We start from the raw sequence: 23,878 nt of genomic DNA on the forward strand, positions 1-23,878 counted from the left end.
TAGAGGAATTTGAGCAGGGTAGAAGCCACTGTGCTTCAGGGTATGAGCCTGCTTTTAAGAAAGAAGTAGTAGTGAATGTTTTGCTTAGGAACAGATTATTTTATTTCACCTATTGTGTTTTCCTCTGAAACAGATGTTATCAAGGATTGTTTGAGAAAAACTGATAGACTGGATGGACTAATACTGCAATTCTCTGTGGCCAGTCCTATTTCTCTGTGCAGCATAAGAAATCATTCTATAAAGTCCAACAGTGAAAAAAAATGAGTCAATGGTTTTGATATGTTGAACACAGAGCAGATTATTAACAGTGGTACTGGATGATTCTTGCATATGCAGATATCCAAGAGGATATGTATTAAGGCTGAGAGATGAAGATGCCAAAACAGCTGTCCAAATGGCTTTAGTGAGCAAACCATGAATTCTCATCAACTGAACATCAGATTGCAGAGCAGAAGGAAAATCACTGGTTTTAGTTCTGGTATGAGAATGAGAATAAGTGCTGCAGATTGAAAAACCTCTGTGCAAAAAACAAATCAATGATACACTGGGCTGATGCCTACCTCATGGAAACTAAAATTTCCTACCTACAGCCACATGTCAAGGAGAATAGAGCAACACGTACTTCACTGCTATTTGTAGCAGAAGTGTGCTCTTTCCAAAAATGCTAGCTGGGTCATAGTAGGAATTGTTGTTTGAGGTAAAAATCAGAGAGAAGCTGGACAGGTTATTCAGGTTGGCATTTGTGGAGCTCAGCTTCCCAGCTCAGCAGGTGGAGTGCCAGAACTGCCCTGTGCTCAGGGGGTACACAGGATCCAGCCACGGGGTGAGCGCCAGAGGGATGCTCGGGAAGCCACAGGTACCACTGCTTTAGGTTTCCTCAATTTAAAATTTAACAATTTTAAAAAGAAAATTAGGGTAAAATTTAAGACAAAAGTAGGAATTGAGACATATACAGACCTCCTACGTTTTGTTTTAGGGAAACTCACCTCCAGAAGAAAAATTTCCTGCATTTTTTGCAGCCACTTACGCATGGCCTGAGTGGATTCATGATCCTCTGGATCAACGAAACTGTGGAGCATCCTGGGCTTTTTCAACCGCAAGTAATATTAATTTTTTTCTTCTTTTAAAAAATATAATTGATGTTAGATGTGTGATGAGAATTTGTAGTGATTAGTAAGGAAGTAATTTCAGGTTGCTGTTCACTTTTTATCAGCAAATAGGAATATTTAAAATTGCTACAGCTTTCCCTCTAAGTTGTTCCAAAGTCTGAAAAAGGCAATCTAAGCTGTAGAGCTTTTTTTGCTTTTCGTGAGTTTGTGTAACATAGAGAGATTTTTCGGTGACAGAAAGTAGAAAATAAACTGACCAATGCCCTTTAGTGTAACTGGTAAAGTAACTTTAAAAGATCTACATCCCTTGCTTGCACATCTGTGCGCTTGACTTGAAAGCTTAAAACAGATGGGCTTTATTTTTTTATACATATATATATTTGTGCATTTGCCATTGTCCAACCCTTGCTATTCAAGTAAATTAAGTATAATATTTTCAATAGTTTATGAGAAGAAAACCCCCAAAACTGCTCAGAAATTTGTGAAATAAACTGTTTTCAGATTCTGCAAACAAAGAAGTGTCAGTAGTGCAATTCAACCTTATGTGCTACAACCTCTGATTTTATGAAAAATGGACACAAGTGTTTGTGTCACTTTCTCCAAAGAAACTGCAGCAATCAGTTGTGTTCATTTTTCTTATGCTGCAATAAATCCCAGTACATATTGGGATACATAAAATAGAGAAAAAAAAATATGCAATCAGTCTTTGACTTGATCTGGCCAGTGGGTCCTCACAGGTGCAGGTTCTGCAACGGCTTCTTCTGCAACTGCAACTGCTGCAGTAAGAGAAGGAAAGGAGCATTTAGGTCAGTTAATCCCAGCTCCCTGCCAAAGCCAGACTGAACACGCTCTGTTACAAATATGTCTTGTCCAGTGTAGTTTTAAAAGAGAAAACCAAGAGGGCTTCTAACAGCTCTCCTGACAGATTACTGCAGAGATGAACAGAGCTCACTGAGGTAAAGCCTTTCCAGTCATTCTGTCAAAATATTCCCTTTCAAAAGTGAATCTTTTGATTTTAATTCACATGACTATTTTCAATGCTAAATATTATGATACACCTTCTCATGTTGTTTAGGTGCATCTAACATTCTCAATCTGAATATTCAATCCTTCTCTGTATGAGTAATTATTGCTCAATGAAGAGACAAGCATTGTTGTACCATTTTTTTCTTATCAGGAGTAATTCCTGTAAGTATTCCAAAACTCTTCAGTAAAAAGCTTTTTCACCTATTAAAAAAAAAGTTTGTTGTCATGTGCCACCTCACAGAAGCGCAAAACACAGCCGTTGACAGCTGCCATCAGCAGATTCACTCTACTGAAGTCTTGTCCAAAGTTCACTGAATTTAGTGTTGATTTCTATGAGGCTTTAGCTTCCAAGGGATATTTTTTATTATTATCAGGCTCAAAAATGAAAGGCTAGCAATAACAAAAACATAATTTAAGCACAGGTACTGACTAGGATTGGAGCTTAATAATTGTTTCATTGTCACTCACTAAAGAAAGGAGAAGTGGCTTAATTTTCCTACAACTTATTTAACAGTCTGCCTTTAAACCAGTGCATAAATATATTAGTCCTTAGAATTATGACTGTCTGATTGAGTTCAGACATCTAAGGTGTCTATCTCAGAAGAAGAATTTTGCGTGATGAGGGAAGGAGGTCCAAAAAATCCCCCCAACTTATACACTAATATGAGCATTTCCAAATATTCTTTCCAGTAAAACCAATATATAATTTCAGTCTTGAATTTTTGTCTTCATAAGAATGTTCATTTTTGCTTTTCTCTTTTCTCAAATAAAGGAAGGAAAGGCTTTGAGCAACCTGATCTAGTGGAGGGTGTCCCTGCCCATGGCAGATGGGTTGGGACTCGATGATCTTTAAGGTCTTTTCCAACCCAAACCATTCTATTATTTTATGATTCTATCATTCTAAAAAATAAACAAAAGAGATTTGTGTATTCAGCTACAGAGAGGTGGGGGAGTATTTGCATCTGCTGCTGAAGTCAAGCAGAGATGAATATGCATTTACAAACATGGTAGAGACTAGCAGATGAAATTATGTAAATCCCTCATCTGATGTTTAGATACATGGGACTTTCTGATAACCAGTAAATCTATAGATTTGTAACGTTACAGCAAAGTTGCTCATGATACTTTGCAGTTTCACAATCCTCTCTGTCAAAAGTCTGTACAGATTATATCTGTATTGTTTTGTAAAGAAATCTGCACAGACATAAAATATTGAGATTGTATTTCAGTCCCTCTTTCACAATAACCAGAGTGAAGTTGTGAGTAATTATTGGGTTTTTATAATGGAAAATTTGTTTCAAAACAGGTGTTGCGGCAGATAGAATAGCGATTCATTCCGAGGGTCAGATCACAGACAACCTTTCTGCTCAGAATTTGATCTCTTGTGATACCAGGAATCAGCATGGATGTAATGGTGGAAGTATTGATGGTGCTTGGAGATATCTGAAAACGCATGGGTAAATATTTTATCTGTCTGTTTAGATTATTTTATCTTGAACCAGTTGCTGAAGTTACAATGGTGCTTGTGTTACAATGATGATTTCTGACCTTTCAAAAAAGAGGCATCTAGCTCTGTCCTAGGTCAGATTAACTGTATTATTTCATCAAGACTATCACTCTCTCTCATTTACACCTTCTTTAAATAACCTTCATGAAGCCTGGGAACTGTGGACCATTCCTGAAAAAGTAAATGAAGATTATTTTGAATGAGGGCTCTCAGGGAGAAAACTCTGCAACCACCTAACTCCTATTTAAGCCTCAATACATCTAGATGTTGTCATTAGCTGTAATACAACTGGGGAAAATGGTAGCTTCTCCAACAGCGAGATGAAGAAGAAAGGATTTTTTTATGTCAGAGACAATACCGTAAGTGGACTCAAAACTTCTGTGGTTCTTGGGATACAGGCTCTGCATGTTAAACAACCTTGAGTAAGCAGCCAGTTGCATGGGACAACATTGTGAATATTCAAATGGATCAAACATTGTCTTTCTATAAAGCAAATTGTAATCATCCCATCCCAAGCTTGTGCCAGAATACAACACTCTAGCAAGGACTATACCTGTATCCTTCTTCCTTCAAGTTGGACTAAGCAAAGTTAACAGCTGTCAAACTCCACATGAACAGCTTGAAGCATTTAAAAAGACCCATAGTAATTTATAGAATCATTGAATGACTTAGGTTGGAATGAACTTTTGGAGGTCACCTAGTCCCAGTTCTGTTCAAAGCATGACTAACTCTGAAATTAGGTCAGGCTGCTTGGGCCATGTCCCCAGTCATATTTTGACTATCTCCAAGGATGGAGGTTCCGTAACCTTTCTTACAGCAAGACATTTTGTTTGACCACTCTTGTGGTCAAACATTTCTTTTTTATATCTAATCAGCATTTTCCTTGGTACAACTTGTGTCTGGTACCTTTCAGCTTTTCACTGTGCATCTCCAAGAAGAGTCTTGTTCTGTCTCCTCTATGACCTCTCCTTATGTAGCTGAAGGCAGTAAATAGATCCCCTTTTAGACTTCTTTTCTCTGGGATGAACAAATCCATCTGCCTTAGCTCCTTCTTGCATATCATATGCTTCAGCCCTCTAAGTGTCTTCCACTGGACTTGCTCAGTTTGTCAGCGTCTTTACTGGGGATCCATCCCATAACTGAACACAGTACTCCAGATGTAACCTCACAAGTAGTGATTTCAGGGGCATAATCACTTTTCACAATTTCTTGGCTATGTCCTTGCTAACACAAGACAGGTATTGATCGTCCACATTTGTTGAGGGGGGTCCACTGCTGACGCACGTTCAACATTCTGCTGACCAGGACCCCAGGTCCACAGACAGTGCCCTGCCAGTACTGCTGCATCGACAGTTCTGTCTCAGAGGCAGGATTTGGCTTCTGCCTTTGCTGAACTTCATGAGGCTTCTGTCAGCTCATTTCTCTATGCTGCTAATGTCACTCTGAATGGCAGCCCTGCATATGAACCATGCCCCACCAATTTGACATCCTCTACAAATTTACTGGGGGTGCCTTATGTCCCACTGTCTAGATTGTTAACAGAGATGCAAAACACTGTTGCTGCTGTGTTGAGTCCTGAGGAATACCACTAGTATACAGACACCAGTCGCTTTGTTCTGTTGACCTTTCAGCATGCCGGTCCAGTTCAGTTACTGACCTTGTAAGTGATTTATCTAGTCCAGTAAACTAGAACAGCACCACAGGAGTCATGTTGAAAATGTTACTAAAGTCAAGTAAATTATATATATCCACTGCTTTTCTTATTCTTGACAGAGTCAGTAATTTCATCATGATCAGGTCATCTCATCTTATCATCTCATCATGCTGAGGCATAATCTGCCATGGTAAATCTGTGCTGCTTGTTCCCAGGCAGCTCCTTGAACTTCGTGTGCCTGCAAATGGCTTCCAGAAGAATTTGCAATAACCAGATTTTATATTCTGTGTAATTACATTCTGCTGTTTCTCACATTATCTGAAAATTTTTTGTACTTCCTGTTCCATACCAAAATCTATTTCCTCTCTCACTTTCAAACACTCTCATCCCTTACTTCTTCTTTGATATACCTGATACTGACAGACAGAGAGACCTCAAGTGTGCTGTCTGTCAACTTTTAATTTTAACCAACCAACCAAACAAACAAACAAGCCATGTAAAGAGCAAAAGAATGTCAGATGTGATGTCCCAGACAACACAATTGACATGGCAGCCCAGAGATCCAGGTGAAGACCAAAGCGCTGACATTCACATGGACACAGTATACAAAGTGGTCTTTCTGCTTTCTTCAAATATACTGAACTATTTCTGACCTGACAAGGATTTTGTACTGTTACGGGGAGAGTTTACACCGAGTGCTCCTCTGTCTTTCTGTCTCATGATCTGAACACTAAACTAGTTTTGATCTAGGTTTTGAGTGGGAGACCCTTTAGGTGAGTGACTACAGTGGGCAGCAAGAGATTCCACCCAGCAAAGGCCCCTCAGCACCTCATAGGGGCAAAGGCTTCATTCCTAAAGAAATGAAAGTTATAGCTTAACACAGAGAGAGTAAATACAAGTCTCTCTCACTGGACTGTTTAGTTGCCTTTCATGTTAAGGACAGGAGTACAAGAATTGCCAGTGTAGGTAAGAGATCAATTTTAAAGAGTATTATCTCCGCAAAGGCTGGAGCAAGTTTTTTTTAGAGGAAAAGCCCTAAGGAACACAGCAATAGGACAACCCCCTAGTCTTCTGTTCCCTCTGACTGTCACCTCTGTATGGGCATAACCACCATGAGCCTAGAATAACAAGATTGTTCCTATACCCGAAAGCTGTATGTTTTTTTTACCTGAAGCAGCATGGTTAGTGATGCAGCCTATTCTGCAGAGGCAGTTTACATATACAAGACTTAGCTTATTTTAATAAGGAAAGCAAGACGTGCTGAAGCTGTATGAGGCACTTCGTTATCAGCATAGCTGTACCCACACAGGAGCTCGTGCTGGTGTAAATGCAGCAGTGGGAAGGTTGCTCCCCAACTGACCACAGAGTATCAGTGTGGAACTGGTGTGCAGAGCAGGCTTTCTAACTGATGTAAGCCTGGAAGCATACAGACAGAGCACCTCAGCTCACCAGAGCACACCTGTGAACTGTCTTTTTGCCTCCAAAGTCCCAAGTACTTGCACTATTGCCCAACCACCTGAGACACCTCATGGTATTCACCAGCCCCTTGCAGCTCACTGAGTAAAGAATCTGCAGGGCGGTTGTGAGAATCACCACAAGTTTTTGGAGACTGTCTAGATCTCCAGTAAATCTCCACATTCCAAGGCTATTTTCTTAGTCGTTCATCCAGCTTTTTTATCGCCGTGGAGCTAGCTCCAACATGTACAACACCACTGTGTTCTTACAGACCTTTGCCTGCTACCCATTCTTATCCCCTATGATTGATTTGCCATCAAAGTGCCACATATGAAAATATCTCTACTTACCTATTCTTATAAACAATATTTCTAAATCCTGATTTTCTTTCCTCAAGTTCAAATGATATTTCAAATCCTCTTCCAACACTTCCAGACATAAACAAACACCTTAAGGAAAATATCCAAATATCTATGAGGACAGATACTGGAAGAACACAAGAATGGCTATACTGGGTCTGAGCAAAGGTCAATAGCCCAATATTTTGCCTCTGACAGTGGCCAAGAGCAAATAGTATAAAAAGGAATTAACCTTTTTGTTTGATTCTCTGGACTGATAATTTAAGCATTTTTGTAGCTGGAACCCCTTAATCCATAACAATTCATTAACAATGAAAAAAAAGTGGAAATTTATGGCATAAAAATCTGAAGTGTTTTTTGAATGAACCCTGTTAAATAGTGCTTGCTTCCTCACACTTTCAGGTGACTTTTATTTTATGAGCCAGTATATTGCAATAATTTATTTTCGTTATCTCCATGCCCTGCAACAGGGAGAAAGCACACTGATTTTCTGTGTGGGCTTGTAAATTTTCACAGCAGGTGTTCAATGCTGTTTTAAAGCTTCTGGTTTTCTGATTTCTGAAGTGTGCTTACCTCTGGAGTTTGATAGATTTTCAGGAAAATCGAGTGCTGGCCTAAACTATCCCCAGTGAAGCCAATGAAAGACTTCCATAAAGCTCAATGAGGTTAGGCCAGTGCTGAGATCTGACTTTTCAGAATCACTGATGACCCAATTAACAGTGAAATCTGCTATAAGTGGAGCTGAATTGCTTTTTAACTCTGGCTGTCTCCCTCTGTCTTCCTCCATTAATTAAATAAATCTGTATGCTATTTCTAATTATTATTAATTTTAGGCATTTCAGTTACAAGCCATGATTTGCTAGGAATCAATGTGGTTTGAAAACATCTATTTGATCTGCTAAGGGAAATAAAAAGCTTATAGTCTTTAAGAATGAGGAAGAAACATTTCATTTTCAGGTAGTAAAAAGGTTACACACTTGAGTCCAAATACTGGCTCTAATCAGGGCTTGATCTGATTTACACCTTGGGCTCTTAGCAGTTGCAGGGTATGATAAGGATATTTTTGTTATTAGTTTTGACCAACTTGCTAATAACATAATTAAGATTCTAAATCATGTTCTCATCTCACAATCCAAGCATACAAATACAATAAAACCACAAAAATTTTCATTAGATTGAACACATAAACATGAATTCAGATGAATTCTGCTAAGAATGTATGAACACACTGCAGACTTTTGCTGCTTCTCCCAGGATGCTTCTTGCTCCTAGTAGTATTTTTGTATATGTGTATGTGTATGTACACATAAACACAGCCACATTTTTTTTCAGTTTTTCTTCTATGACTCTTCTGGCAAGATCTTCTCCTTGAAATGTTTTTGATGTTTCCTGTTGTGCTGGTGCTTCAGCATGGACAACCCCAAATTTCAGCAAAAAGCTGTCAAATTATGTTAACTATGACTGCAGAAACTATGGTCAGTGAAAAGATTCAAAAGTGACTGTTAGTTCAGAATGAGCCGTCACGTCTGGATTACCACACAGCTCCAGCGTGCCTGTCTATCATTTGGTGCTTCACTTCCATTGCCACAGAAGTAAGACCCATCCACGCTGAACCTGTGACAACTCCAGTGGACAATCCATCTGAAAGGAGGGAAAAAAAAAATCTCTACCCCAGGAACTAAGTTCTCCTTTGTTGTTTCCCTCTGAGGTGTTTCTAAGTACACCTGAAGGATAGGTGCAAATACCATTCCTTACAGTGGGTTGCAATCACCTACTCCTGCCCTGCTTATGCTAGATCATGCTCTGAGGAGTGTATTTGCTCACCTTACCTGCCTTGCAGGCCTGATGGCACTTAGCAGCAATCCCTTATTTCTTTTGGAAATCTGTGATCAGTGGTGACTAAAATGATTATGTATATAGAGATAGATATGTTTTATAAAAATATATATGTATACCAAAAACTGTATACAAACCAAGTGTTTCTTTCTACCCAGCAATAGAAACAAGCATGATCAATGCATCAACAAACAGAGCAAAATACAATGAGTATTAACAGCCTGTGTATATTTGGCCTAAATACTTACCATTCCCCATTGGAAGTCTGAGAATCCAGAACACCTTTGGGCATTCAGAAGAGATTAAAAGGGGTTGCCAGTGAGTAGACCAAAGACCTAAGCAATAACAGCCTAACAACCTCAGATGGACAATCCTTTTTCATGTAGGCAGAATTGTTGTTTTTGCAGCTCCTGGGTGTGTTGATCTAGTTTGGGCAGCAAGAATTTGGTAAGCAAAAAGACATTCTCCTCAGGGTCAGTTTTTCTGCCACCAAATGCCAATGGAAAAATGCCATGTTTTGTTCAAGGTAGACGAGGCATATATGTGCTCATCTTGTAAAAATCCCAACAACTAAGTATACACAGGCACACATTATTATCCTTTATATTGCGTGGAAAGTTTTCAGTTCTTTAGATTCAGAAAGTTCAGTACAATTGGTGAACTACTTAAATACATATCCTTTTTATAGGACTGCCTATTTTGAAATATTCTGCTTCAGTGAACTGTTTAATTATGCTCTTTAAATTAAACCCTTTCACGGGCCTCCATGGCATTATCACAGTAATGTGTATACTGTTTTGGAAACAACTAACAGTAAAATGTAGAAAACTAGGAGGTCCCAATATCTCATAAAAAGGATAAAATACTAAGTGGAAGATTTGGCATGCCTTTATTTGAGCATTTCAGATTGTTAGTAAGTGCATTTTAAATATATGCCTTTTTTCCTTCACTTACTGAAGTAAAAAGGAAGTTAGTCGAAGAGTCAAAATGTCTAAGCAATTAAGGATAAGCTACTTGAAAGAAACAAACTTACTGTATGAAACAGCAGTTCATTTGATGTATTGCCAAGGTAAAGAATTAACACCCCTCCTTACCTTTCATTGATACCATCTCTTGTTTTCATTGCCTCTCTCCATTCTTGGATGCAATGAGGGCTCTTAACCTGTGCTTCCAAGCTCATTTGATTTAGCACTTTGGAGATTTTCAAATCCAAAATTATCATGGGTTTAAGTCTCAGGTGAGTTATCACAGCTGCTCCACAACCACTCCTCTGACATCGGTGTTAAATCCCTTGGAGTCTTTGAAGCCTGCAACTAGAAATGCATCAGACAGATTAAATTTTCTTTGTTATTCAAAGATTTGTCTTTGTTTCATTTAAAACAATAAATACAAGTCATGTATTTGCTGTTGCACATTTTCTGCCATGCTTCTTTTCATAAATGGATTTCTGTGGTTTTGAAATCTTTGTTAAAATAGAAACTGCCCAGTGATTACTGGACTTAATATTTTTAAATTAACCTCATTGTAGAATATAGAATTTCATTTAAAAGTATTAAAAATGAGTCATATTTCCTGTAGATAAACACTAAAACCTTGACACTGAAAACTTTAATGCAAATTTGTAATAAGTAAGTGTTAGGAAAAGTTTAACTGCTGTATGTCTGAGTAAAAATTCTCCCAGCATTTAGAAAATATTTTGAGATGGATGTTTTTCTAAGAAATAGACAGGATGATTTCAGGTGCTGTAAAGGCCATACACATACTCCTGTGATACAGCAAAATTTGTCGTTTTCATTTCCTTGAGGACGTCATTGTTGTCAATAACCAGGAACTGACAGAAGGAGCCCTGTGGCCTGAGCTCCCTGAGATAGTCCCCAGCCTTTTGTGCACATTAGATGCCATGTATTTATAAGTCACAAAGTTTGTCTCTGTTTGTCCTTTGTTCCACATTCACTTCCAGGCACAAACCTGTCTTTCCATTAAGGAAGGAATAGCCTGACTGTTACTTTAAAATAGCAAAACTGTAAAATTGTAATAAGTCCCACCTCTCTGATACCTAGCCAGTCTCACCTGTTCTATGTCATATATTTTGTCAGTGTTTCAACCTGGGCAAAGTCCTTCCTGTGAGCATCACTCCAGATAATTTATTATTTCCCCCTGTGACTCAAGATGGAGGAATCCATTTACCAGTCCCAGTTCACATGCTTCCCCTGGTACTGCTCTACGGTTGGATTGTTTGTTAACGTACTGCAAGCTCAGTGCTTAAGGTCTCCTGAGGTTATGTTCTCACTTGTACTTATCTCCTATGTATTTCTGGTAATAGAGGTTCAGTTGTCTGTTAAGGAGGTACACCCCTTCCTGAAGTTTGTTGTTAGTATCAACAAAGCTACTGGTATTAATCAATAAGGGTTGTACCTCTCTTGGGAAAAAGCACCACATTTACAGGAGACCAACTATTTGTACCCAAACCTTTAAAAAATGGATAAAGGACTTTGTGTCTCAACAAATGTTCACAAAAATGTGAGTCAATGTTCCCTTTGTAGTGTCAGAAAAATGGAAAGTCAAAGACTCTTTAGCTAAAAGGAATAAAAAGATCTGTAGCTTTTCACCAGCATTCCTGTAGAAATGTAGATAAAACTATAAAAATGTTCATTTCCCTTAAAAAAATTCTGTTGCAAATATGCCCATTTCACAAGTTATTTTTCGTAAACTGATCCCATTGACAGCATTGGTAATTTATTGATCTTCAGTGTGAACTTTCATGCATCATTAAAGAGGTGAATGTACTAGGTGACAAGTGCTGAAACACATTTTCTACCCTACATCAGTTTGGAGAAGGGTGGGGAGAGGACTACTGCAACTGAAACTTAATCCTAAACATCATACAATTGAATTGCATGAATTAAATTGAATTAAAGCAAATGTCTTTCACTTGAAGATACGACACATTCACATTTTTGAAGAATGAGTGACACTGTAAATTTACTTGAAATACAACAGTTGTAAAATAGTTAAAAACTTAAAACTGAAAAAGTGTTTCAGTAAACTTCTTATCAACTTTTTTTTTTTTTTAATATCTGAACAGGGTTGTATCTTATGCATGTTATCCATCATTTTGGAACAATCACCTGGAGCCATCAGGTGAAAATCATTGTTATGTGTCAAGTGAATATGGAAAAAACTACACAAATGGGCCATGTCCCAATGTTTTAGAAGAATCCAATCGGTTATACCGATGTGCCTCTCACTACAGGGTGTCCTCAAAAGTAAGTTCATTCTGTTCACCCATTGTCTCACCCATTTTTCTCCTTTGGGGCTTGAAAATTATCTGGAATATAGAAAGATGTTCACTTTACTTGAAGACTAGACCTGTGAATTTTCCTTTATATTACCCCTGTGTTTTCAGAAGAGATTAAATTCTTTATAGTTTCTCAGTTTTACACCACCTCCCTAAGGCTGCTGCTTTATGACCTTATAGAAATTAGGGATAGAAAAGAAAGTATGCAGTCATAACTGTGCATTAGGTCTTCTTAAACATGTTTCTGAAGGTCTCGTTAATTTGAAAAACCAAATATTCTCTGTCAGAAATACAAGTACAATGGTACATTTATACTATATGTATATGTACACAAGAATAAATTAGGATGAGTTTTAATCTTATTTAATACAATGTATTATCTTCCCTTGTTCTCTCTGCTCCTTCTCTCACCTCCCCTCAGGAAACTGATATAATGAAAGAAATAATGGACAAAGGACCAGTGCAAGGTATGGTAAGTTTGGAAGATGATAATATTATTATTGAAACAATTAAAGTGTGAGATGTCCTTGTATCAAAATATTAGAAAATACAAATTGTATCCCACTGTGATGTCCTTGTATCAAAATATTAGAAAATACAGATTGCATTCCACAGTGAATAAACCAGACATATGCGCTGCAGTTCATCCAGGGATGTCTGGTGGGCACGTAGTGCCCCTAAAGGTGGCGATACATCAGCTCCTATAGTGAGCAAAAATGACCTTGAGCTGGATTTGTTGAAAGTCTGTGCAAAATATCTGTGCTGGAAATGTGCCTTTTCCCCATGATAGTTCTTTGCTCATTGATGAAACAGCAATTTGGGGCTGTACAGGAGGAGTTAAGTGTTAGCAAAGCTCTGCAAAATTTCCAGGGCTGGGATTGATTCCTGCACTGGCTGAGGCCAGCCCACCAAGCCCACTCTCCTCTGAAGGCAATGCTGCAGCCTAGGGGCCCTCCAGCAAACCATTCAGTGCTGGAACACTCTCAGAACTTCATTCAGAATCCAAATGCCCTTGTTGGTTGTAGAGGGCTACCAGTCTTGAATTTTTCCACTGAACCCTCCAATGAAGATGCTGGACCTTTAAAGAAATAAAGATACTTCACCAGGGAGTGAGGGAACACACAGGAGTTGTTTAGCCTGAGTATGCTCCGTTTGCAGTTATGGATGGTGCTGACAGCACCTGAAAATGCAGGTTCCTGCTCATACCCCCTGACAGTGTAACTGGAGAGGTTGAGGGATGTAGGGATTTGGGGTGATGGGGAAAGGTCATGTCCACCGCTCTTGGATGAATGGCTGATGCAAAACCAAAGCATTTTACTTCAGGGGACTTCTGCATTTCTTCTGTTCTCAATTATATAATGAATTATCATAACCTCCAATTTATTATTGAAATGGTCTTGATTACTAGATTTAATTCATTTCAGTGCATCATATAGTTGAATTTGCTTCTTCAAGCTCTGTATGTGGAGAGTTGCAATTAATTTGAAGCTCAGATTTAACAAGATCAATATTCTCAGTCTTTTTCTTCTGCCCAAGTATGTTTGCTCAAGGAAAATATTCTCTTCCACGCTGCATTTGATCTAGAAGTGAACACTAGTTTCCTCTGGTCTTAAGGAAATGAAAAAATTAGGATCCTCAAGATAAAATTTCAGACCTCTCTCTAATATTGCATTCGTAGCCCATGTATACACAGTTTGCCCATGTAATACACAGGATTAATCTGTCAGTACTAAATCTTCCACATAAAATAATCTATATTCAGCCATTTTTTGGGTTTTAACCACTCAATAATTCATATAAGTTTTTGAAATGTCAATGCTTTTTCAGACGAAATGTCTGTATCAGGTTAAGGTAATGCTGTATGTGGAAAAATCAAGATCTAAAGAAGAGTATATAACCAAGAGCATATATCACGGAGTGAAAACACTTTCCATTTTTTCTTTTTGCTATAATGAGATTTTTAAATGAGTCACAGTTATGACCCAATAATTTGTGACTTATTCTCTTTCCTCTTCTCCCATACTACAAATGCAATCAGGCATAATTCTAATTTTAAAACCGTATAATACTTTTTTTTTTCCAAAACACCTTGCAAATGATCTTCAGATACTAAAAGAGATTTTTCCATTATTCATTCTCTTGTAATTCCCCAAGAACTTCCAAAGTGCTTGTGGCCAGTCTTAGCCAATGTACTAAGCAATGTTTAATAGCTGGAAAACATTCAAGATTCTTTCAAGATCATGATGTAGAAAATCATCCTATTTGATGATTAATTTACTTGGATTTGGGGGCACAGTCAAAGTTAAGAAAAAAAATTTACAATTGGGAAACAGTAGGTGTAGGAATGTAATTGAAAACTTTCTTTTACACAGCTTTCGAGTTTGAATGACAATTTCTCTCTGACATACGTCAATGTTGTATATGGTACAGGAACTGAGCAATTAGCACTTTCAGATGCAAATGATGAAACGCTAGCTTTTTAAAAGTCCATTTTCAAATAAACATAATGAAGTTTCATTAATGCTTTGAAAACATCCAAATGGACAATTTAATATCGCGTGTTCATCTTTTTTTTTTTTTTTTACGGACTTTAGGAAATACTCTGATAGTTAGAGCACTGACATAAGGAAATATTCCTTTCTATCACATTAGTCCATCTCAGTCAAAACAAAAGCTAACACATTGTTGGCAATACATCAAAGTTTTGACCCTCCAAAACTTATAATTTCAGCTATCACAATCTGGAGAAAGCACTAGGCTACATCAATGTAAGTGCTATGCTTTAGTTCCTTTTGTAGCAACTACTTTTAGGTTTTTTGCATCTTCATATGTCTTAGAGACACAAATTCTTATTTAAGAATTTTATGCAGAGGAATCCATAGTGGAATGAATCTTATAATCTGGTGCATTTATATGCATAGATCTGACAGCTCAGTATGACTGAGGTAGCTCATGTATGAGTTACAGTCAAACCTTATGAAAATCGCTGCCTCTTCTGATTCATTAATAATTAATCCATTCATTTTGGAAAATTTAAAGTCTCTTCTACATGGGAGGGAAAAAAAGTTGGCTGGCGGCCTGTGACCATCTCATCCTGACCAAATCACAGTCCATATCAGGAAAAAGTCACTAAATAAATGAAAACATCTCAGTGCTTGATTTTGAATTATCATTTCTCTGTCCACCCTGCACTTCATGTACCCAGCCCATTTAACACCAAAGACTGTACCATTATTTAGCTCCTGATTGCAGGGTACCTACTTAAGCGTATATGTTTACACACATATACAAATTTATACACACACTAAAGGTAGATACAATATGTAATCATGGATAAAATTTTCTTGTGTAAACTAGATTTATTCTGGAAACACACTTCAAAACTTTCTATTTCGTTTCAGTGGAAAGAATTTAAGTATGGTGTTTCTTCACAGAGCCACGAACATGTGTTTACTTTAGACTTCCTGATAAAGAATAAATTATTTTCTGAAACTGAACATACAGACCTTTATTTCAAAGAATAATGTGATTTAGAAATGAAACTATCTTCTCCTGTCTCATGCTGATGATAGATGAGATCTAGCCTCAGATGTCCCATGAGAGAAGTGAATGTTGCAGTCCTTGCACCCAGCCATGTTTCCTTGCTTCTCTTTGGCCAAGGTACCAAAACCAAGATCCTGGGAAGTCTCTGCAGTAGTTTTTTGAATGACTCATCCCTTCACTTCTCCTCTGACACCCTCACCTGGACTGAGGCCAGTGGGAGTCTTCTTCCCCCTCTCTGTTCCTTTGTACTGCTTTAAACCTCTCCATCCACAGGCTCCTCTGCAGCTCAGAAACCTTGACAGCTGATATTTCACAGAGCAGTACAGGGACAGCCACAGGAGTTAAACTCCTAGCTCTACACACTGGTGAGCCTGGGGGCAGAGGGAGCGGGAAACCTCTGCAGAGAGCTCCAATGGAGTCCTGAACTTGCAGCCAGAAACAGAGAAGAAACTTTGTGCTGTTTTCCACTTGGTCTGTTGCTGCCAATATGTGTGAGCTCTGGTTCTGCAGGCAGCTTGGCAGAAGCTGTAACATTATTCATTGAAAGCATTGAACTTTTCCTCTGATTTAACTGATATAGCTCTTCCCCAGACTTGCCACTTAGGTAGCATCATGGCTGCTTATTCTCCATGTGTTGCTACCTGCATACTTTATGTGAGTGACCTCGTTAGCAAAGTACATTTTTAGCCAGGTTTCCTGGGCAAATGGGCTCATTTGACCATGTTTTGAGCTGTTCTCTTTCATCCCCTAAAATTAATTAATGTTTTCTGTTTTCAACCAAGTATGATAGAGGCCAAGATGCTGTAAAGATAGTCGGTTTCCTTCAAGTTTATCAAAATATTGAGGTAGGAAAAAGAAATTTGAAAGTGTGCCAAACAGAAAAAACTGCAGCATGAGCTCAGCTTACTGGATACTGCAGATCTATACCAGGTACATGTGTTGTGAATGCTCTGACCACATAACAATGGCCAGTGAAACTTGTACTTTATGGGACTCCCAAGGTGCAAGACTTTAGGAAACTATTTCAGTAACTCTCATGTTCCAAACTGTGTGGCAGTCTAAAGACTGTTAAAATCATAAGATAAAGTAATCTGGAGTTAAGCTTGTATTTAATGTTTCTGATTCACTGCAGTCTAAAGGTAATGTAGACCTGGAAAAAAATTTTAATTTCTCTGGGTCTGGTAGGCCACCATATAGCAAAACGAATGGTACTAAAGTGGCAGAACAACGTGGAAAAGTGGATTTGTTTTATTGAACTGGATTTAACTGGAATTGAGAAAACGTATGTAAGCCTACACGAGGCAAAATTTTTTCTTACTGTATTGGAAGAAGTCCATGATTTTCCATGACAGGGAAACACAATTAACTTGTCAAGAGATCTCTGAGAGAATTCTGTTGGAATATTTCCCTTGGTTCACTCACAGCAGGGAATTTCCGAGCAATTAGTGAATTAGTGCAATTACTAGGTAAACTTAGTCCCACAGACAACAAAAACCTCAGTGGTGAAATGCAAGGAGGAAACAAGAATAGAAGCAATATTTGTTGACTATGTTGATTTTTCCTACTGTTTTTTAGCTATAATGAAAGTGTATGAAGATTTTTTCCTTTACAAAGAGGGCATCTATAGACACTCCCGGAAAGCAGGATCTAAATGGAAAACTCATTCAGTGAAACTCATTGGGTAAGTAAAATGTATTCTTTTACCTTTTTCTTCTGCCCATCATGAAGGTAGTAAAATGTCAATGACCAGTTTGGAACCCAAAGGTTTCACTGTCAGAGGTGGAGCACTGTTAGCTCCCAATATAAGATCGTTGCTGTTTCATTTTCACATACCTGAGAATTTTAGAGAACACTGGAAAGAGACCCGTCATCTTTTAGTCTACAGTAATATTTGCTCTAAAACTTAAAATATGCGGGTTTATAGACTAAAATGTTTTGCTGAGTATTCGGAAATATTCCATGTACATGTCAAATTGTGAACAAAACTGACACAATTTTCTCCAAACACGCCATCAAAGCAGAATGTAAATGCTAACATAAAAACTGCCAGTGGTCTAATTAACAATCACAGCTTACTGGCACAGCAGTCTGGGCTCTCTACACCCCAAAGAAAATCAACTGCTGCTGGGATGCTGCAGATTTTATTTGGTATGCACAAGGAATATACACTCAGGACTGAAACTGCTGCAGAAGAGTGTGTATAATAAGCTAGTGGATTTCCCCTCAAATGCAGATCAGTGCCACTATATTAAGGTGACAACTATCTAATAATGAATAAACCTGAATTAGAGAACACACCATGTGAGATATTCTTTGACATGGAGGGAATATGCAAGGATGAATTTATTAATTCACCAAGTGAGTACTTACACAGAGAACTGATGAGTCTCAAACAAATATTTTGTAGGTGATCTAGGATATCAAATAAATAATTATTCAGGCCTGTGCTAGAAAGATTACTGAGAGCATCTTCAGCATGTAGCTCAAGAAACTAAAGCTGTGAAATAAAGTGCATTTTGTGTTTGTGATCCTACTGAAGATATCCTTGTAGAGGACACGGAAATGCCTATGGTTGTGGACACTGCTGCCTATGAATTACAAGAGTGTGCCTGATAGTGGCACAGCAGCAAAGAGAAGCAGTAGGCTTATGCAAGATCATCCTAGAGGCAAAAAGTATTGACTCAGACTAATAGAGGAAAAGCTTATAGTGAATGTTGTGAACCAATGAAAGGGAGAAACTGGAATTTAGTGTGGAAAAATAGAGGACTGAATAAGGAAAAGATGTTTATGAAGGACAGCTGGTATGTATTGGTTTATGTGTATGTATTTACAGTATATCTGAAAGGTCACGAGAAACCAATAAAATTAGACAGTAAAATTTGCAATGCAGTTTGAATAACTCAGTTCAGGAATGAGCTGCTGTGAGTCTGAGTGCAGGTGTTGGGAGGGCTATGAAGCATGCTTGGCACATAGGAAGATGACAGCTATTCTCCTAAACATGATGCCCCAAATATGTGCTGAATGTATACTGAGGTGAGTGATTCAGCCAGAATGGCACAGAGGAACAAAGTGATGGCCAAGGAGGGAGAGAGAAGGAGGGCTATTAATGTGCTGAAGTGGGTGTTGATTTAAATGGGAACTGAGAGGCTGTGCAAGGAAGAGATAGCAGCCCTTAGGCAAGGAGCCACTTGTGACCAAAAAACTGAGCATCTTGACCAAGACCAGCAGCTCACTGCAGAGGATTGTGTTGAATGGTGAGTGCAAAACACTGAGCAGGAGGAAAGCTAAGTGGTCTGACATACAGAAGGAGGACATGAGAAGTGAAAGAAAAAGAAGAAAATTGAAGGCGATGATATTTAGCAAACCTCAGCCTGATTTGGAGTTTAATATGTGGGAAATGTCTTTACTTACTAAGTTCCATTGAACATTGCTGAAGTATCCAATGGATCCAACAATATAATGAATTACCCATCCTTTCATTGTCTAATGCATAGGTTTTCTGACCTCTGAGATTATGCCATACAAAAAAATATTTGCAGAGTAATTTAACTGTAAAACTTTGTTTCAAGTTTGGCAAGTTGGAGGTTGGTTGAGCCCAAGGCTAGGTGCACTTGAGTTTCTAGGGATGATAAATCCAGTCATAAACTGTGATTCTGCACCATGAAGTCTAAAATACTCTTTTGTATAGATTTTAATGTCTTGAGGATCAACCTATCACTTTTTCATAACATTCAATATTTTAAATTAATTAGAATGTAAAATACATGGCCCAGGTATAAGTTCTTTGCCACGTACATATAGTTTGGATGGGGTTTTTTTGAGCAAAGGATAATGTAAACTCCTTGACCTAAATAAAAAACTCATGAGAACCTGATTAAAGTTGGACTTCAAATAAAAATATTGATGGTTATTTGCATTCTACTTAGCTGAGATGGTTCCTGGAGAGAGAAAAGGAACAGAGACGTGCTGACACATAGGGTGAAAAATGCAGGTTTGTGTGGGTTGATGTTTATTGTAGTCTGCTTTTTTTACTTATAACCCCTTCTTTAAAAGAGATTCAATATTTGTAAAAGGCAGTCATGATGAATGACCATATTGAGTTGATATTTGTAATATCAAACAACATAAAAAAGACATGGACCTGTTGGAGAGAGTCCAGAGGAGAGCCACAAAATTAATCAGAGGGCTGGAGCACCTCCCTATGAGGACAGGCTGAGAGAGCTGGGGTTGTTCAGCCTGGAGAACAGAAGGCTCCGGGGAGACCTAATATCAGCCTTCCAGTACCTGAAGGGGGCTACAGGAGAGATGGGGAGGCACTCTGTATCAGGGAGTGTAGTGAGAGGACAAGGGGTAACAGGTATAAGCTGAAAGAGGGTAAATTTAGACTAGACATTAGGAAGAAATTTTAAACTGTGAGGGTGGTGAGGCAGTGGCCCAGGTTGCCCATGGAAGCTGTGGATGCCCCATCCCTGGAGGGGTTCAAGGCCAGGCTGGATGAGGCTTTGAGCAACCTGGGCTAGTGGAGGGTGTCCCTGCCCATGGCAGGGGGGGTGGAACTTGATGATCTTTAAGGTCATAAGGTTTGTAAATGCATTGACTGGTTTCCATTTTTCTGTAACTTGAAATTGCTAGTTATTTTCTATTATTTAAACTCTTCTTATTTAAAAAATCAGCTCTGATAGTCTATCTCCAGTAGAGTGCTGTGTGACTTCTGGCTCAAGAAGAGAATGGGAAAAGGGAGAACAGCATGGGAGCAGGAGAGGAAAATGTGGAACAGCTAGGCAGGGGGTGATGTGGGTAGCAGACTATTTTAGTTTGATCATGGTCTCTATGGACAATGAAATAAGGTTTTCAGCAATCTGAAGGCAGGATGGACTGACCCCACTGACATTTAGAGAGTGGGATCTCTCAAGCAGTTTTTGTGTCTTGTATTCCAGAGGCAGGGATGTAGGCAGAAAAAGTGAGTCACTGAGACTAGGATATGTAACAGCTAAGTTTTGATATATAGGAGTTAGATTCCCATGTCTCTGCTAGGCAGCCATGGTTCTCTTTACCTCCCATGGCTATTCATCTACCCTAGGTATCTATCTTAAGGTGAGTTGAATTGCTTTGTTGGATCTTATTTCTCTTTGCTGACAAGGAAAGAACCTGTGAGGATAACATCAGACATACCTAGCTAACATTAAAATGTCTAGGTTAGACTAGACCAATCCCACTTGTAATGGCATTATAAAGTAACTTAAGTAACAAAAGGACTTTCTGACTTTTTTTTTTTTTGACTGATTAGCAATCATTTGTTTACTGAGAAGGTGGTCAAACACTTAACGACATGCTTTAGCTTTTGGTCAGCCATTAATTGGTCAGGCAGTTGGACTAGATGATCATTGTAGGTCTCTTCCAACAGAAATATTCTATTCTAAGTTTTATGTAGTGGTTATATTGGAGGTTATATGAGGTTTTCTAGTTGTCTTATTTGACCTTAAGATCCATGTGAATGCAGAAGTTTACAGACATTAAAATATTTTAAAACCCAAGAAAATTAGGAAAAAATTGACAAAGCAAATTATAAGCAAAGACCATAACCTTAAAAACAGAATACATACATTTCATTTATATATCCTCTACCTATGCTGTTTTTTAACAAATTTATTGCTTCTGTCTGTAAAGACAGGATGAGGCATTATCCTACCTTCAATGCACGCACACTCTAGAAAGACATGGAGGAGCCATTGCAAAAAAACAAACCAGAGACTAATCTTAGATTTATTCCTTTAAATCTGTAGTTTTTTCAGTGACTTAAGTGAATCTAACACTCAACCTACGAACTGTATAACTGGTAAACTGTAACTGTGAGTTGAAATGGTTGAAAAAAATGTTTCAGGAGTGATTTAAAATTGTATTTTGCTGTTTGTGCGGTTTTGACTGGTAGATGAGGTCTGTCAGTATGTGAGAAGAGTCTGTTCTAGATATTAATTGTTGAACAGCAGAAGTTAGGAAGGTGATGCAGAATGCTGATTTCTAGAACACTGATGTTCAGTAAACAGTTTAACTCCTTGGTTAACACAAAGCACTGACTTCCACTAACATCAACAGATCTGCAGGAATTTATAGCTTGAGATCTGAGACCTGTCATTCTTCTTTACTCTTAAGGCATTATTTCTTTTAAGTTGACATCTTCAGTCTTAAGGATTCAGTTTGTATAATATTATTTAGCACACTCTTCAGATGTTTTTGCCATATTTCCTGGTAGCAGCATTTTAGCTACAAAGCTGATTGTAAGCATGGTAGAATCTAGTTTGTGTTCTCCTACAAAACACCTCAGTTTTGAAGCCACTGCTAGTAACTCTTTTTGCTATGTTAGGCTGCATATCTAGCTTTTTTACTTCCCTGTTTTATTACTGTTTTATTCAATTATATTTAATTATCAACTACTGTGTGTTTTTTTCCAGAAAATTTTCTTTATACTGGTCTTGTGAAGTTCACCTTCATTATAGTGATACAGTTTCTTGAAAAAGAACTAGTAAATGCTCAAACAAAACCAAATTCCATTCTGCGGAAGAATACTGAAACAGTCTCCATATTCTAGTTTTTTAACTGTTAGGAAGTTTTGTGCATTTGGGGCCTGCTCTTACCGAGTTAACACCAAGGGAAAGTTGCTACTGAAAAACACAGCTAAGGTGCCTCTACCATATAAAACAGGACACAAAATTATGAAAATCCTTTCTTGGTAGCACAAAAGTACTCATCGTTTTATCTGAAAGAGCACCAGAATTTTCTTTATAGGGTCAGTAGGAGCTGTATTCCCTTGGGTAAACGGAAATACCTTGCCTAATTTTCCTCCTGAAGGGGAGTGAATGCAGCTTGGTGAAAACATTTATTTTTATTCAAAGTTATTTTTGATTGGAGATCATGATGGTTTCTTTTGGAAATGCTAAATCGTGTATTTCTTACAGGACATTTTTGTCACATAGAAAAAAATTCCCTTTTTAAAGTAATTTTCAGTAATTGATAGGCAGACCTTCTCCTTAATGATTCCTCAAAATATCTGCTTTTTCTTCTTAATAAAAATGGAAATTTTTGAGGGGGTAAGGTTGAAAGCTTTTTCTAAAAATACCAAAGGTGGGGACATCAGTGGTCTAAAGCTTTGTAAAAATAACCCTAATAGATTCCTTGTCTTTGTGAGTAATGAGGTCCAGCATCTGTTCGCTTTTGAAATGTCAGTCATTTGGAGTAAATATCAAGCTGGAATAATCACAAAAGCAAGAGACAAAAAAGTGCTGTTAGAATATTTTGGTCATCTTCCAGAAAATGTAATATTGTTCTCTAATGGATGTTGTCCAAGAACTTATCAACTCACTTTTAAGTCTCTGTCATTTCCACTTGGGAACTAATTCCACTGGGACTTACTTCATTGTTAGGATATATTTTTGTGATCTTTTCTTTTCTGGACTTCTTTCCCCTATTCTATCTATAGGCTGATATATGACAAAATTTTCTCTTTCTGCCTGGTGTTTGAGCCCTATGCACATCTAGGCTGTTAGTGTGTATATATTTTGATTTATTCTTTTCTCAATTTCATAGAATCGTAGAATGGTTAGGGTTGGAAGGGACCTTAAGGATCATCTAGTTCCAACTCCCCCCATGGAGTCATCCAGCCTGGCCTTGAACACCTCCAGGGACGGGGCATCCACAGCTTCCCTGGGCAACCTGTTCCAGTGCCTCACCACCCTCACAGGAAACAACTTCCTCCTAATATCCAATATAAATCTACCCGCTTTCAGCTTGAAGCCATTACCCCTCGTCCTGTCACTATGCTCCCTGATAAAGAGTCCCTCCCCATCTCTCCTGTAGCCCCCTTTAGGTACTGGAAGGCTGCTGTGAGGTCTCCCCAGAGTCTTCTCTTATCCAGGCTGAACAACCCCAACTCTCTCAGCCTGTCCTCATACATAACATCCTCTTTAGAAAGTGGAAGTGCCACAAGCACATCGGAGAGCCTATATAGAATCACAGAATGGTTTGGGTTGGAAAGGACCTTAAAGATCATCAAGTTCCAACCCCCCTGCCATGGGCAGGGACACCCTCCACTAGCCC

General features: G+C 38.3%; 1 protein-coding gene across 1 annotated transcript in view; it reads left to right on the forward strand.

Annotated features, from left to right (window-relative positions):
• Positions 1 to 23,878, forward strand: part of TINAG (tubulointerstitial nephritis antigen) — a 44,241-nt gene that overhangs the window by 11,292 nt on the left and 9,071 nt on the right. Inside the window, exons 5-9 of the mRNA XM_010076954.1 lie at positions 977 to 1,100; positions 3,442 to 3,592; positions 12,032 to 12,212; positions 12,666 to 12,711; positions 17,363 to 17,468. Coding sequence (XP_010075256.1) covers positions 977 to 1,100; positions 3,442 to 3,592; positions 12,032 to 12,212; positions 12,666 to 12,711; positions 17,363 to 17,468 — 608 coding nt within the window. The remainder of the gene's footprint in view (positions 1 to 976; positions 1,101 to 3,441; positions 3,593 to 12,031; positions 12,213 to 12,665; positions 12,712 to 17,362; positions 17,469 to 23,878) is intronic.

The sequence above is a fragment of the Pterocles gutturalis genome, unplaced genomic scaffold, assembly GCF_000699245.1.
Source record: "Pterocles gutturalis isolate BGI_N339 unplaced genomic scaffold, ASM69924v1 scaffold8758, whole genome shotgun sequence".
In the NCBI taxonomy this organism is placed as follows: Eukaryota; Metazoa; Chordata; class Aves; order Pterocliformes; family Pteroclidae; genus Pterocles; species Pterocles gutturalis.